The sequence below is a fragment of the Budorcas taxicolor genome, chromosome 13 (genome assembly GCF_023091745.1).
Source record: "Budorcas taxicolor isolate Tak-1 chromosome 13, Takin1.1, whole genome shotgun sequence".
Lineage (NCBI taxonomy): Eukaryota > Metazoa > Chordata > Mammalia > Artiodactyla > Bovidae > Budorcas > Budorcas taxicolor.
Window position 1 is genome coordinate 15,971,564 of NC_068922.1, and position 16,348 is coordinate 15,987,911.

Consider the following 16,348-nt stretch of genomic DNA (forward strand, 5'->3'; position numbering starts at 1 on the left):
ATAGCTGAGATGACAAGGAGGTAAATTTAATGCACTGGCCAATTTCCAAGTCTTGCTGGTCACTTTTATTAACGAATAATAAAACCTAGAAACGCCATAACAATCTTGGGACAAAGAAGAAAACTGACAGTCATACACACGCAGCTGCTGGATAAACTGAATTCTGCTATTATTTTCCTAAAACCTCTAAAAGTGACACTGTAAATCTATTACTAATACTGCACTGCAAATGAATAGCTGCAACCAGGTGTTAATTTTCCTTACGAATATGCCCCAACCGTGACTGATGGTTTCAAAACGCCAGGCTGGCTCTCGGTACTCACACTGTACAGGTCTCTGGTCTCTTCCTTCATTTTGGGGATCTCCAGGAGCAGTGCCCAGACTTCACCTCTGAGCTGGAGTGGGATTCCTTTGTAAATTCTCCTATGAAACTTATGGAAAGAAACATAAACTGGAAGTTACAAACACAAAGCTCAGACTAGTCCCTTAAATCATTTCAGTTACTCTTTTCAAAGGATTCCTGGTAACTGATAAAATTTAACTCTCTTGGATCCTCTTACCTTTCCTCTTTAGATCTGAACAGGGACATATACACAGAAAGGACAGAACAAACAAGTAAGAAGATGTCAAGTACGTCCATACATTAGCGTTTTCATTCACTGCAAAGGTGCGTCTTCAGACACAGGAGCACAGTTGGCTCCTTCTGAAGTTGTGAGCGTCTGACACGTTCCCCACTGATGTGCCTACCTAGTTACACAACTCCCTTCTTTCCCTCATACATCTAGAAGGCTCAGAATAACAAAACGGTTCTCTTGTGCCACAGTGTCTTCATGGAGTCTCTCCAGAACCTTCTATCTCACAACTCATTGTGGCCCCCAGTCTTTATTCATCTCCCCCCTCCCCTGTCCTAACACACACACGCTCCCTCTTTCCCTCTCTTCTCAACTCTGTGGAGAGTTCCTTCAGGAAAACTTTTGTTCTTTTCCTAATGACATCGATCCTATCTGACCAGACAAAAATAGTGATAAATTTCCATCAAGAAGGAGCACCACTTCTGAATGAAATTATGTATAAATCATCAGTAACTCTTAACTCTTTGGGTACTTGACACTGCTATCACTCTAAGAATCTTAAGACTCAGCATACCTCTCCAACTTCTTGTGATTCACGTTTTTCTTTAAAGCTAATCACATATTCAAAATAACATATTTATTATGCTCACTACAAAGTTGTACATAAGGAAACTTTAAAACTTAAAAGGAAGTGATGAAACAAATCATGGCAGAAACTTCAGGAACAAGGTAAAAATAAGTACACAGTTACCATTACGAACAAAATAATATTTCGATAGCATGGCTGAGAAAATAAGATATTAGAACTAATAACCAAAATGCTGATGAGCTATGAACTAATAAGCAGAGCTTCAACTTCTACAATTATACTACTTAGATTTTTTAAAATGAAGCCTTTACTAAATCATGATGTGGCTTTAAGAAACTGAATTTAAATAACACTGTAGAATGACTTTTCCTGTGAAACAGTGCATACTGTGAGGTTGACTCAATTAGATAATCACATACATAATTTCAGTTTTGTTCCTTTGGTATAAACACAGTACGGTCTCAAATTTGAAATTTCGGCAGTGACTAGAAACACTGAAGCATTAAGTCAAGCAGTAGATGTAACTGCAAGAATATGTACAGAAAGGCTGTGTGTAAATTCCATTCTGCTTCAGCATTTCCCATGTGCTAAACACTTAGCACCATTAACTGCAAACTGAGTGTCTGTGGTTTTTTTTTTTAAGTGACTTTAAGATTTTCCAGAGAAAGCTTATCACCTATATTCATTTCAAATTTATAATAAACTTAACTTTTTAAAGGAATATAATCCACTAAAAGCGACTTCAAATTCTCTCCTGAATTTCCACAGTAAAGATGTTAAACTATAAGCAATGATGGCAAGTAAAGAGATCACCTTTGATGGACATACTTGCATGTCCATTAGACAGATGTTTTTCCATGAGTAAAATAAGAACCACATGCATTTCTTATACTGCATCACTCACAAAGATTTTAGACATTACTTATTGCTTTTGTTCAATTCTGTATTCAACAATTATATATAAATTACTGACTCCAAATAGGCACAAGTCTCCCGAGTCTGGATCTGAGAGTTTTAAACCATCCATGAGGCCCCATGCTTCTTAACAAGCACATTCTATTTCCTTCTGGTCTTTAACTGATACACACCAAAAGGGACTTCTAAGCAAACAGACAATAAGCAAGCCCCGGCATCTGGACACACCATCTCTTGCTTATTGTTAAAAACAGCCTTGGGAAATTTATTTCTATACATCGTGTCTCCATTTTCCTATCAGTTGAATCAAATGTTGGCTAATACAAGTCTGTCAGTTACCTGACCAACAAAGGTCCATTCAGTTATTTGACAAAACAAAACAAAACAAAACAAAACACCATATATATATATATATATATATATATATATATATATATACACACACACACACACACACATACACACTGTTAAGTCACTTCAGTCATGTCCGACTCTATGTGACCCCATAGACGGCAGCCCACCAGGCTCCCTCGTCCCTGGGATTCTCCAGACAAGAACACTGGAGTGGATTGCCATTTCCTTCTCCAATACACACACACACATATATATATCTCCATTGTAGGAACACTGTTATGACAGAGCCCAGACACAATAATATCACAACTAGTTAAATCAGAATGGTCTCTGCCAGCAGAGATAACTTCATCTTTTCATTTAATAGATTATATTTTAAAAATGCAGTGTGACTATACATAGGGGGCAGTCATTGTGAAAACACAGGCAACCTTAATGGCAATTTTTTTCATTAAAGCTTATATTCTAAAAATACAAATATTCTCTATCAGACCTATATATTTTTATTTCAAGATATTTTTAGATATTTCTTTGTACTACTACCATATAAGTAAGGATTCTGTTGAGAGAAAACATATACTTTCCTTTGGAAGAGAAGAAAAATATACACTATTTTTTAACTTCAATGTAATCTAAGACTGGGTATAAACTGAGAGCAGCAATTCTTTTAGAAGGTGTATTCTGCCTCATACCAGTTGGACCATATATATCATCAAATAATTCTAGCATTCATTATAGTTGTGAGAAAGTGCTTTAAAATGATGCATGAAAGAAAGCTCCATTAAAATCTCTCTCACTGAGAAGTACATTAGCAGAGCTGCTGTCAGGATAACAGCCGAGGAGAATGCTCATTTTAACAAAGGCTTACATACTTTCACAGACATATGTATACTAGAGAAGGACATAAAGTCATATAATTCTACAAGTATTTTATTGGACTGAAGCTGAGATTAAAGCGTAGGTACAATGCATCATGAGAGATTCTGTAATTAGTACTTGACAGATCTTTCCACAAAGACATCAGGTGAAGGACTTGTCAGCTTTAGGTCAGTCTGAGAAGCAGAGTGTTAAACCAGAGCACAGAGATCATGACCAATATTCTACTCGGAAAGGATTCTTCTTGAAACATAAAATTAGTAACCCAGAAATGAACTTACTCCTGATGAAAATAAAACAGTAATGGTCTAATGGAATTTAAATGGGGATATTTAGGATGCTCCAAAAGAAAAGTGATGTTATTCCTGGGAGATACCCCACGACAAAAAGATTTTCAAGGCTGAATAAATGTCACAGAATTTAATGTCCCTTTAAAAAATTTCTACCACATACTAAAGATGCTGAAAATCTTGTAGTAAAGAAATCTGCTTACCTTTGTTCAGTTTTAATTTTCCCAAAGTGACTTAACCGAAGAGCCTCTCTCTCATGAATAATAAGCAACACTTACTGACCGCATATTAAGTGTCAGGTGCTTTGCATATTATCTTATTTAATCCTCAAAACAACTCGGTGAAGAAGTATTGTGATTACCCTAATTTTACAGACAAGCAAACTAAGGCAGAAAAAAGGTTAAATACCTTCCCCCAAGTCACACGGCTAGTAACGTGGCAGAGCTGGGGTTTGAACCTGGGATAGTCTACTGTTTAATCAGTAGGCAACACTGCTTCCATGTAAAAATATCTATTAGAACCCAAGGAACTGATGCTCCCTGGAATTCCTGTTGGCAAAGGCTGACACACAACAATTTATATCTATGTAAATAGGAAAATGTACATATATTGTATAGAAAAAAAATGTTAGGAAACAGACAAAAATCATAACAGTTAACTCAGTTTTGTTGTAGGATTATGGAAGATTTCTTTTTTCTCTTAAAAAAATTTTTTTTAAATTATCTAACCTCCCTTCAAAAAACTGGTAGTGAATGCTTACTACATGTGAGGTGCAATGCCTAATGGCTTACCTGCATAAAATCATGAAATCTTCATCTCTTTGAAATGGGTATTATTATCTCCATTTCAAAGATGAGGAAACAGAGGCTTAGTTGTCAGCAGTTCTCAAGGCATGGGCCATGCAAACTGTTTTCTTAATGATACTAAAACATTACTGGCCTCTTTCCCTGCGCTGACTTTGGCACTGGGCGCAGAAAAACCTTAGTTCATGGCCCCTCAGCAGAGCTGAAGCTCCTGGCACCTTGCCACAAGCCAAGGCAGGAGAAGCACTGTGGGGGCACTCACTGTGTTCTTTGATTACAGCTTAAAACAGAGGTCAGTGCACTTGAATGCCCTTGATGAAGCAGTGGAAACTATTAATTTCACTCAATCTCAATCCTGAAGACACATCTTATTAATATTCTGGGTCATGAGGTAGGACACACAGAGCACAGTGCCAGCCTCAAGTAAGAGCATTTATGAAATTGAACTGCAATCTGAACCAACTGCTTTTGACAAGGACACTAATCTGAAAAAATGACTGACTAACAAACCATGGTTTGTTAGACTTGGGTGTTTAGCAGACAGTTGCTCAAAAATAAATGAAGTAAAATATATAAAGGAAGTAAGCCTGTTACTTTAAGGAAAATTTGTTGTCATTGTTTAGTCTCTAAGTCATGTCCAACTTGTTTGTGACCCCATGGACTGTAGCCCACCAGGCTCCTCTTTTCAAGGGATCTCCCAGGCAAGAATATTGGAGTGGGTTACCATTTCCTTCTCCAAGGGATTTTCCCAATCCAGGGAACAAACTCAAGTCTCTGGCATTGGCAGGCAGATTCTTTACCACTGAACCACCTGGGAAGCCCTTAAGGAAAATACCTAACAGTATTTTTGCCACTGATAACTTTTGCCCTTTCAAGCAAAAGTTAGAATTTGGAAAACTTCAACTACTAGGAACTTCACAGCTTAACAATACTGAAAAACTTTTCTGATGAGATAAGTAGGAATATTAATAGATGTATGCATTAAAAAAAAACAAACCTGATTTAGAACAACCTATACTCAATGCCGAGCAAAAAGATTTAGGAGGGTGATCAGCTAGATGCTTTAGGACAGGACATGCTCCTGTTCACGAACACTTTTCGAAACAAAACTTCTCTCCTTCTGAGCAGGAAGACAGATGGATACCAAACCTAGAGTGACTGCAATAACCCTGACCCCAAAGGGAAGCCACGTTCAGCAGGCTGACATCACAGCAGGCAGAGGGAGGTGGAAAGAAACGAAATCACAAGCAGCAATGTTAACTAAGCAGCCGAATTCCGTCACCCCTGAAAGCCTGACGACCTCTGGGCTGCCCACCACGTCCTCTCAATTCCTGCAACCAGTCTAAACTGGGTATTCTGTGACAGCACAGAGAGTCCTAATTCAAGGCATTCCACTCAGGAGCTTTCCAGATAACTCAGCTGGTAAAAAATCTGCTTACAATGCAGGAGACCCTGGTTTGATTCTTGGGTTGGGAAGATCCTTTGTGAGAATGGATAGGATACCTACTCTGGTATTCCTGGGCTTCCCTGTGGTTCAGCTGGTAAAGAATTCGCCTGCAATGCAGGAGACCTGGCTTTGATCCCTGGATTGAGAAGATCCCCTGGGGAAGGGAGAGGCTACCCACTCCAGTATTCTTGGGCTTCCCTTGTGGTTCAGCTGGTAAAGAATCCGCCTGCAATGTGGGAGACCTGGGTTCAGTCCCTGGGTTGGGAAGATACCCTAGAAGGGAAAGGCTACCTGCTCCAGTATTCTGGCCTGGAGATTTCCAAGGACTGTATAGTCCATGGGGTTGCAAAGAGTTGGACACAACTGAGAGACTTTGACTTCATTCACGCAATTAAATTAAAATTTAAAAAAATTTTTAAGAATATGCATGTAATATTCTTATCATGAGAGAGGAAATTTTACTAGGAAAATCCACTTCATAAGGAAGTAATATTTTAATTACCTTTTCAGTGTTCTTGTATTTTTCCCATCCTTTTAGCATTTTCAACCATTTAGTAGTTCTTTCAATTTCCAGGTGCTTTTGCTAAAAATAAAATTGAAATTCATTGTTATTGTTTGTTTCAGACTTCTTTTACTTACAAATTACCAAAAAATGTCAAGGAAAATGCTGCTGAAAAAAGAACTACAAAAAAAGTTATGCAACATTGGACAGCAAGTATCTTAACTTTTTAAAAAATAGTTGGACACTTGATTACTGCTGTATCAATAGTACTCTCGGAATTCCAGGGACGGCAGAGCCTGATGGGCTGCCGTCTATGGGGTCACACAGAGTAGGACACAACTAAAGTGACTTAGCAGCAGCAGCAGCTTAAGTTAAAACACACAGGAGAGACAGGTAAAGAGAAAGGAGTCACTCAGATTTTCTAACATTTCAAATTAATCTAACTCTGGGTAATTTCCCTGGAGAAGGGTATGGCAACCCACTCCAGTATTCTTGCCTGGAGAATCCCTGTGGACAGAGGAGCCTGGCGGGCTACATACAGTCCATGGGGTCGCAAAGAATTGGACATGACTTGGTGACTAAGTACTTGGTATTTTACAAAGTTAAGCCAAAAGGAAATTTTAAAATATGTTGAAATATCTTTAATACAACTTCAAAATTCCATTCTCTTCTTTAACATTTTACTGAATTGTGGCATTTTAATTCTTTCAGTGACAAAGGTGGTTTTTGTAAAGGAGAACTGGATATTATTGGGAGATCATTACATAACTAGCATTATGCTAGTGAAAACTGTACAACGTAAGTAACTGTTGCTGCCCTTGGGAAAGTTCACCATCTGCTCAAGGGCGCCTGACACGGAACACACAGTGCTGGGCCTACAGGCAGAGAGGGCGACTCAAATCCTGTGGAGGGAGCAATGCCACCCACCCAGGACGGCAAAGAAGGTGCACCTGAGTGCAGAGCTGGAAGACTGTTAGGGTCTTTATCAAGTGCAAAATTCCGAGAAGCACGGACAGATACACTTCTCAGACAATGCGGCACCACAGGGGCTAAAAAAGGACGCCTCCCGAGCTGAGGCTGAACACATAGTCGGAGGTCTCGACTGTCACTAAATTAAGATTCTGGGCAAAGCTGGGAACGGGGTGGAGGGGGATAAGGGAAGGGGGGAGATGGTAGAGAAAAAGCTTCTCCCTCACTCTGGATTCCAGGAGAAGGGATTTTTTCCTAAGTCCTCCAGCCTGCCCTCCAATCTCTTATTAACTCTCACAGTGGTAGAGTGACTTACCTGATTGGTACATTCAGAAAAAAAGACCTGAGTGTACAGCCCATCAGAAAGCACATGTGGGTGGGCCGCGACCCGGGAAGCGAGTCTCTCTCCAGGCGGCCACCCGCTGCTGTGCACCTGACCTCCTTCCCCCAGCGATACCTCCCTCCACGAAGGCCAAGCAAGGTGCCTGTGGCCTCTCACTGCCTGGAAAAGAGATGCAGGGCCCACACCTAGTGATCACGCTTTTGTGAGAACAAAACAACAGAATTCCTAGGAGCAAGTGAGCTGCTGCTGTTTTGTTAATTCTCTTCAATGGCAGCATGTTCTTCCCTGAAAGCCTCTGTAAGTGTATTAAGCGCATCTAAAGAGTGAAGGAAACAAAGGACCACACGGGAAAGAACAGTTCTGAAGGGACGTTTTATGCTCAAAACTGTATGCTCATGACACCCCTATGAGGTAGGCATAGCTCTCCTCACTTCACAAATAAGGAGACAGAGGCCCACAGGAGCCAACCGACTTCTCCACGTTCCCCTCTGGTCAGGTCAAAGCCAGGCTGTCTGGCCCCAGGACCTGTGCGCGCTGGGCCGCCCCGTCCTAGGCCCTTGCCTCCACCTGGCTCTCCTTGCGGGAATCTCAGCTCTTGGACAAATCCAGCCCCAAACAGGCAGATGGCACAGGCCCACCATCAACATTTTTAGATGCAAAAGAAGCATAAATTCCCAAAGAAATCCTGAATTTGGAAAAGATTCTCACCAATCAGAATCGGTTCGGTTCAGTCGCGTCCGACTCTTTGTGACCCCATGAATCGCAGCACACCAGGCCTCCATCACCAATCAGAATACTTTGACGCAATTTTTTTTGCGGGGGGGGGGGGGGGGGAGGATTATATCCTTAAAACTTTTTAATTACTTCTTTGCTCTTCTAAAAATTTTGATGGATTTTTCATAACCAAAGATGATCACTTGTGAGCAAAAGATACTGTTATGCTTCTCATTTTTCAAAAGATTAAGCATATTCTTCATTATATTATTAGTGATAAAATGCTACAGATGGTTCCAGAAATATGTTTAATTTTAAACCTCAGCAGGGCACTGAAATCTAATTAATGTTTCTGCTGAATGTGACTTCAGAGAAGGCCAACTGTGAAAAATTAAGATGGATCTAAGGAGCTATTCAGTCACTTTACTGTTCTGCACTTCCTCCTCCGACTTCCTCAAAGCTCAATCCCTTTCTCCACCAACAGGAAAGCACCAAATAATTCAAGCCAAGCCAAGAGCATGGTAACATATCCTTTGCCAGGAAAAGCCCTGCTGAGGTCTAGCAGGCCTCCTGCTATCTTTCCTTTTTATGACTATTAAATTGTCAGTAACTCTCTTTAAGAAACAGCTATCCTTTTTTTAAAAAGGCACATTTTTGTATTCTAACACTCATCATATATACAGAGAGATTATTTTCAATGCTTCACATTCTTACATGCAAGCATAAAACACATATGCACAATTTTAAGAACTATTAAGTATGCTTTTCTTTCCCCTACAGCAAAAAAAAAAGGAAAAATTTTGGGTAGAGCTCCCAGGCTGTAAGATTTTAAAATTATACACCAGTATAAAATTATACATTGGTATTCCATCAGGCTTAAGTGTTAACTCTGTAACACTGTCAGATCAACTATACCAGATTTGAATGCACTCATGAATCTGTAATAAGAGGATAAAATATACTTTATCAGCAAAGATGCTACAGCTTATCAACTCCAGAATCTATTCTGAAAATACACGTGACAAGTATGAACTTAAATGCTCTAGAAAAGCAGGCTTGCCGCGGACTCACTGACACCAAGACACCAGAACAAGAGCAGCAAGGGAGAACCGCACCTAGAAGTTCAGCAGCCAGGTCAAACTCCACGCACCCGAAAGGACTCCCTAACCACGGTGCTACCACCCTTCCCTCCCTGCTGTGGACTGACAGTGCCACCAGCCACTGAGGCAATCAGCCTACAAGCTTAGCTCTGCAATCTCCATCTACCTTCCTGCTAGACCCAAACCTCACTCACCGGCCCCGCCCATATCTCCTGCTTCCATCACTTCCTCTGCCTGTCCTGGGGCGGAACTGAGGCAGTGCTCATCCCTAGACAAGGGCAAGAGCGCACAGGCAGCCCGGAGTGGCTGCAAGCCAGCCTCCACACTGCTGTGACCTTTCATGTGAGTCCCAGTTTAAAAAATCCTCAAGGGCTAACCATTATCTACAAATGAAGTTCAAATGTCTACACAGATGGCTCTAACACAGGATAACACAAACTCACCTTCCAGTTTTCTGCTGCTTTGATGACCTGGTCATCTTGAACTATCTGTCATTCCCAACACACAATGTATTTTCATGCCTCTGTTAGGAATCTATACAAAACTGCTAGTGAATAGCTCTGTTGACTTTATACATCGACATCTTACTTTCTCTAATTTTTACTGAAACATTTCAAACCTGCAGAAAGTTGGAAGACCAATGCACCATATACTTATATATGCTTCAGCAAAATCCATCAATTACTAACATTTTGCCAGATTTAATCTATTTATATTGGGGTGCTTTTTTATTGGGGGGCTGATCTATTAGAAAATCACAGACATCATGAACACTCCAAATATTTACCTAAGAATAAGACACATTATCCTACATAATCATAGCACTACTATCAGACTCCTTCAAGAAATTTAAAATTGGTTCATTATTTCATAATAAACCATCCATATACCAAACTCCCCAGTAGTCTCAAAAATGTCTGTAAAGCTGTTTTTTCTTAGGTGGGGTGGAGAGAAGACACCTCTTTAGTTCCCTTCACTCTAGAACAGTCTCCTGGCCTTTGTCTTTCATGATGTTGATTTTTGAAGGGTCTAGTCTGCACTATCTGACTTTGTCTAATTGTTTCCCTGAGATTTTGGTGGGAATACTACATAACAGATTTTGTGTCCTTATGGCACCCACTGACAGCTCGTGCTGATCTGCACCATTATCTGTGATGTAACTGCTGATGCCTTGGTTAAGTGGTATTTGCCCAACTTCTCTGTTAACAGAGACATTCCCTTTTGTAACTAATATGTAATCTGGGTGGTACACTTTAAGATACTGTGGACATCCTGCTCCTTAACAACTCTACTCAGTGGTCTTCTCATCCTCTATAATTTCTGCCTGAATCAATTCTGATGGTGGTAAAATGGTTTTTTACGCTTTTCATGTGTGTGTGGTAATTTTTTTTTAACCATTTTTGTGGGTTTTTTTCCCCCTCTCATTCTTTCTATATTACTGATATTTTTCTATTAAAACGTTTTCCCTCCTGAGTCCCACCCAATTTTTAATATCACTATGGAGTAAAGATGGTCTAGTCAAGGCTATGGACTGTCCAGAAGTCATGTATGGCTGTGAGAGTTGGACCATAAAGAAAGCTGAGTGCCACAGAATCGATGCTTTCGAACTGCGGTATTGAAGAAGACTCCTTGGACTGCAAGGAGATCCAACCACTCCATCCTAAAGGAAATAAATCAGTCCTGAATATTCATTGGAAGGACTGATGTTGAAGCTGAAATTCCAGTACTTTGGCCAACTGATGTGAAGAACTGACTCATCTGAAAAGACCCTGACGCTGGGAAAGATTGAAGGCAGGAGGAGAAGGGGACAACAGAGGATGAGATGGTTGGATGGCATCACTGACTCAATGGACAGAAGTTTGAGTAAACTCAGGGAGGCCTGGTGTGCTGCAGTCCATGGGGTCACAAAGAGTCAGACACGACTAAGCAACTGAACTGAACTGATGGTATAAAGAACTATTTTATTCATTCATTGTGTTATAACCCATTATTATCATCATTATTCCTTTTGAGGCTCAAGTCGTCCCAAATTTGGTTGGACTCCCTCTTACCTGGTTGTAGATTTCCCCTCTTCAAGTGGATCCTTTAGACATGCCCAATCTGGCACAAATTAATTCAGGTTCACTTTATACTTTTTCTATCCTAGACCTAGATCATCCATTTCTTTAAAGAAACAGGGGTACTTTTTCAGGGGGAATGGCTACTAGATGTGCTCATCATTGCAGTTTTAAAAATCACACAGGAGACCCCAGCACAAGAAAATTCTACTCCCCTGAGAATGTCAGGACAACACATTATCAAAAGGAAAAACTTCCATTTGAAGCTTGCAGTTTAATACCTGATCATCTTAAATTGGCATCCCCTCTGAATCAAGACTGGCCCCTCACATTGGGGCAAGTAGGGTTTAAGGATTAAAAATGGGACCAATATCTTCTTTGTTGCCTCAATCTCTAGTGATCGGAGACTATACTTTAAGCCCATGCAGGACCAGCTGAATAGGAAGTACTTAACAACTGCTGCCAGAGAAGGCAGTGGCACCCCACTCCAGTACTCTTGCCTGGAAAATCCCATGGATGGAAGAGCCTGGTGGGCTGCAGTCCAGGGGGGTCACTAAGAGTCGGACAGGACTGAGCGACTTCCCTTTCACTTTTCACTTTCATGCATTGGAGAGGGAAATGGCAACCCACTCCAGTGTTCTTGCCTGGAGAATCCCAGGGACGGGGAAGCCTGGTAGGCTGCCGTCTATGGGGTCACAGAGTCGGACACGACTGAAGTGACTCAGCAGTAGCAGCAACAACTGCTGTGTCACCCACCGAGTATGCAGTAACCCTGTATTGGGTCCAACACTCCTACTCCTAACATGATCAATAACCTAGACAGTAAAGGCTAACCACATATACGATGCATGGATGAATATTAAACAGTCTTCTCTTCTACAATAAGAAATCTTAGAACTTTAATTAAGTTCAAGTCTTTCAATGTTTTTTGAATATTAGGATATGTGACTGAAGACAGTTGAGCCACGCCACACACTCCTCGACCTCACCAGCAGAGGTCAGGAGAGGATAAGGAGTGCAAGAGGCAGACACGTATTTTGACAGAAGAATGACATTGAAAAGTCATGTATTTTGAGTAAGATTTCACAGCACATAAAATTAAGATATAATTTTAAAAATCTGAATAGGCTCCAATATTCCATTAAGCTATGCAAAATACCACACTGCAAAAACGAATAGCTGAATCCAGGAAAATTCATAGTTTTACATATACTTTCCTCCTTATTAAAAGCATCAGTAAGCTCAAAGAAACAATATAATCCATTATTAATAGTGTTCTCTGCAGAGCAAATATAATAAGTGTGTTTGTTTATTTGTTAATGTGTCTGTCTGGGGGAATCCAAAGCACTCTGCAAATACCAACACCAATCCTCTTATGAAGGCCTGATTTCTACTACCCCTATTTTCAACAGAGAATTGCCTATGTTAAAACAAAACCAAACACCCACCACCACAAAGCTGGAACTAAAGCCCTGAGACTTGAGTTCACTATGCATCAGTGTACAAGTCTTTTCAAATGGCAGGCAGGAAGTTCACACTGCAGGTGGATGCTCTGTGAAGACTAATAAACACTTACAGCTTCCGCAAGGCTATCATTTCCACTGGTTTATTCAATGCAGCAATATATGCAGAAATTTTTATGAGTCTCCTAGAAATGGCAGACCTGGAACATTTGGTCTAGGCAGTCACTGAAGAACACATGGACTAAGATGAAACCAGAAAAATTGGGGGAAATCCGGATAAACTAAAAAGTTTCCAGCCTCAGACTGCTTTTCATGTGTCTAGAGTTCTCATCCCACTTTGAAGAAACCAAAGCTGTGAAAGGCAGGTCACACACAATGTGAGCTCAGTTTATGGATGAGGGTAGAACAGAATCTCAGTCAGCAGCCTCAGAACTCCCTCTCCCAGAGACAGATTGACAGGGAATATAAAACTGTCTTGTGTTAAACTGTTAAGGTATGCATGTCATTTCTTAGTGGTGTCCTAGTATATTAAACTCTTTGAACATCCATTAATTGTAACTTGAATTCCATTGGGTAAAGAGGTCTTTTAGGTACAGGCAAATCTCTTTAAAAAAATTTAAAAACAAACAACCTCCCTCAAACATGTATCCTCTACAACGTTTTGTCTCTTATTTCTTTAGTTCACTGTCACATTTTTTGAATCATCTATACTTCTGATTCCCATATGTCTGAATGTTTTGGACCAGGAAATCGTTTTGAAAGGGGAAGAGAGGAGGCTCTGGAGAGAAAAGCCAGTACTGTAATGGGTCGCCAGATTTTTATTCTCCCAAATACGGACATATTTTGTTGAAAGACACCTTCCAACTCTTTTCTAATTTTTCAAATAAAGCACGCTGTCACACTGGAAAGGACAAGCTCCGCCAGCCTTTAACTCTGTGTTTCATGACAGGACACATCCTTATGTTCACCCGGTCATTCACTCAGCCGCCATTTATTGAGCACACGCTACGTGCCCTGCTCTGGGTTCTGTGGCTGCAACAGTGAACAAAGCAGAGGAAACCCCCTTCAGAGAGGTTACATCCTAGTGTGGAAACAGACAAAGTACAGATGTAAGTGAAATGCTGAGTGACTTGGATAGTGTTAGTGCTAAGAGAGAAGTAAAGGTGGAGCGGGTGGCTAGCTTGCGTGGGGGAGGAGCCCCCAGTCTTGTAGTTCTCGGGGGTCGGGGGGCTGTCGAGGGACCTGCCAGGCAAGTCAGGGGGCACTGAGGAGGCCTGCGGGAGAGCAGGAGACAGGAGGAGGGGAGAGACAGAAACCAGGCGCGTAGCTCTGAGGCTGTTCTGAGGACCTGCCCTTTTACTGTGGATAAGATGGGGGTCGGCATTACGCTCCCCTCAGAAGTGACATGATCCCGCTTATTCTTCCAGTGAGCAGACAGCCTGTGGGGAGAAGGGGCGGCGCACTGGCAGAAGCAGGGAGCTGGAAGCTCTGAAGAGGCTCCAGTGAACCAGGTGGCACAAGAGGAGATGCTGAGAAGGCGTCAGACTGAATTCACGACGAGCCTGAGCTAACAGAGGAGGCGTGGGGTGAAAGAGGACATCAAAGACAACTCGGGAGATTTTAGACAGCAAATTGGATGGGTGGAGCTGCCACTGGCTGAGACAGGAAGCTTGCTCACAGAGGTACTTGAGGAGAGAGAAGTTCCAGGCCTGAGCCCCGGGGCATAGTAGAAAGAATAAAGATGAAGATGAGAAGGAACAAGCAGAGGAAACCAAGGAAGAGCGGCCAGTGAGGAAAGAAGAAGGGGTTCTGAAGGACAAGACAATACAAGCTTACCTCAAGAAACAAGAGAAATCAGATAAATAACCTAACTTTACACCTAAAGCAACTAGAAAAAGAAATGAAGAACCCCAGGGTTAGTAGAAGAAAAGAAATCATAAAAATTAGGGCAGGAGTAAATGAAAAAGAAACAAAGGAGACTATAGTAAAAATCAACAACGCTAAAAGCTGGTTCTTTGAGAAAATAAATAAAATAGAAAAACCATTAGCCAGACTCATCAACCAAAAAAGGGAGAAGAATCAAACCAACAAAATTAGAAATGAAAATGGAGAAATCACAACAGACAACACAGAAATACAAAGAATCACAAGAGACTACTATCAGCAACCATATGACAATAAAGTGGACAACTTGGAAGAAATGGATGAATTCTTAGAAAAGTATAACTTTCCAAAATTGAACCACGAAGAAATAGAAAATCTTAACAGACCCCTCACAAGCACGGAAATCGAAACTGTAATCAAAAATCTTCCAACAAACAAAAGCCCAGGACCAGATGGCTTCACAGCTGAATTCTACCAAAAATTTAGAGAAGAGTTAACACCTATCCTACTCAAACTCTTCCAGAAAATTGCAGAGGAAGGTAAACTTCCAAACTCAATCTGTGAGGCCACCACCATCCTAACACCAAAACCAGACAAAGATACCACAAAAAAAGAAAACTACAGGCCAATATCACTGATGAACATAGATGCAAAAATCCTCAACAAAATTCTAGCAAACAGAATCCAACAACATATTAAAAAGATCATACATCATGACCAAGTGGGCTTTATCCCAGGGATTCAAGGATTCTTCAATATTTGCAAATCAATCAATGTAATAAACCATATGATTATCTCAATAGATGCAGAGAAAGCCTTTGACAAAATTCAACATCCATTTATGATAGAAACCCTCCAAAAAGCAGGCATAGAAGGAATATACCTCAACATAATAAAAGCCATAAAAGATAAACCCACAGCAAACATTATCCTCAATGGTGAAAAACTGAAAGCATCTCCCTTAAAGTCAGGAACAAGACAAGGGTGCCCACTCTCACCACTACTATTCAACCTAGTTTTGGAAGTTTTAGCCTCAGCAATCAGAGCAGAAAAAGAAAGAAAAGGAATCCAGACTGAAAAAGAAGAAGTAAAACTCTCACTGCAGGTGATATGATCCTCTACACAGAAAACCCTAAAGACACCACCAGAAAATTACTAAAGCTAATCAATGAATATAGTAAAGTTGCAGGATATAAAATTAACACACAGAAACCCCTTGCATTCCTATACACTAACAATAAGAAAACAGAGAAATTAAGGAAACAATTCCATTCACCATTGCAATAAAAAGAATAAAATACTTAGAAATAAATCTACTTAAAGAAACAAAAGACCTATACATAGAAAACTATAAAACACTGATGAAACAAATCAAAAATGACAGAAATAGATGGAGAAATATACCATGTTCATGGATCAGAAGAATCAATATAGTGAAAATGAGTATACTACTCAAAGCAATCTATAGAT

General features: G+C 40.6%; 1 protein-coding gene across 1 annotated transcript in view; it reads right to left on the reverse strand.

Annotated features, from left to right (window-relative positions):
• USP6NL (USP6 N-terminal like) overlaps positions 1-16,348 on the reverse strand; it is a 99,250-nt gene that overhangs the window by 21,791 nt on the left and 61,111 nt on the right. The window contains exons 5-6 of the mRNA XM_052651090.1: positions 6,349-6,429; positions 324-431 (exon numbers count right to left, since the gene is read on the reverse strand). Of these exons, the coding sequence (XP_052507050.1) occupies positions 324-431; positions 6,349-6,429 (189 nt within the window). The remainder of the gene's footprint in view (positions 1-323; positions 432-6,348; positions 6,430-16,348) is intronic.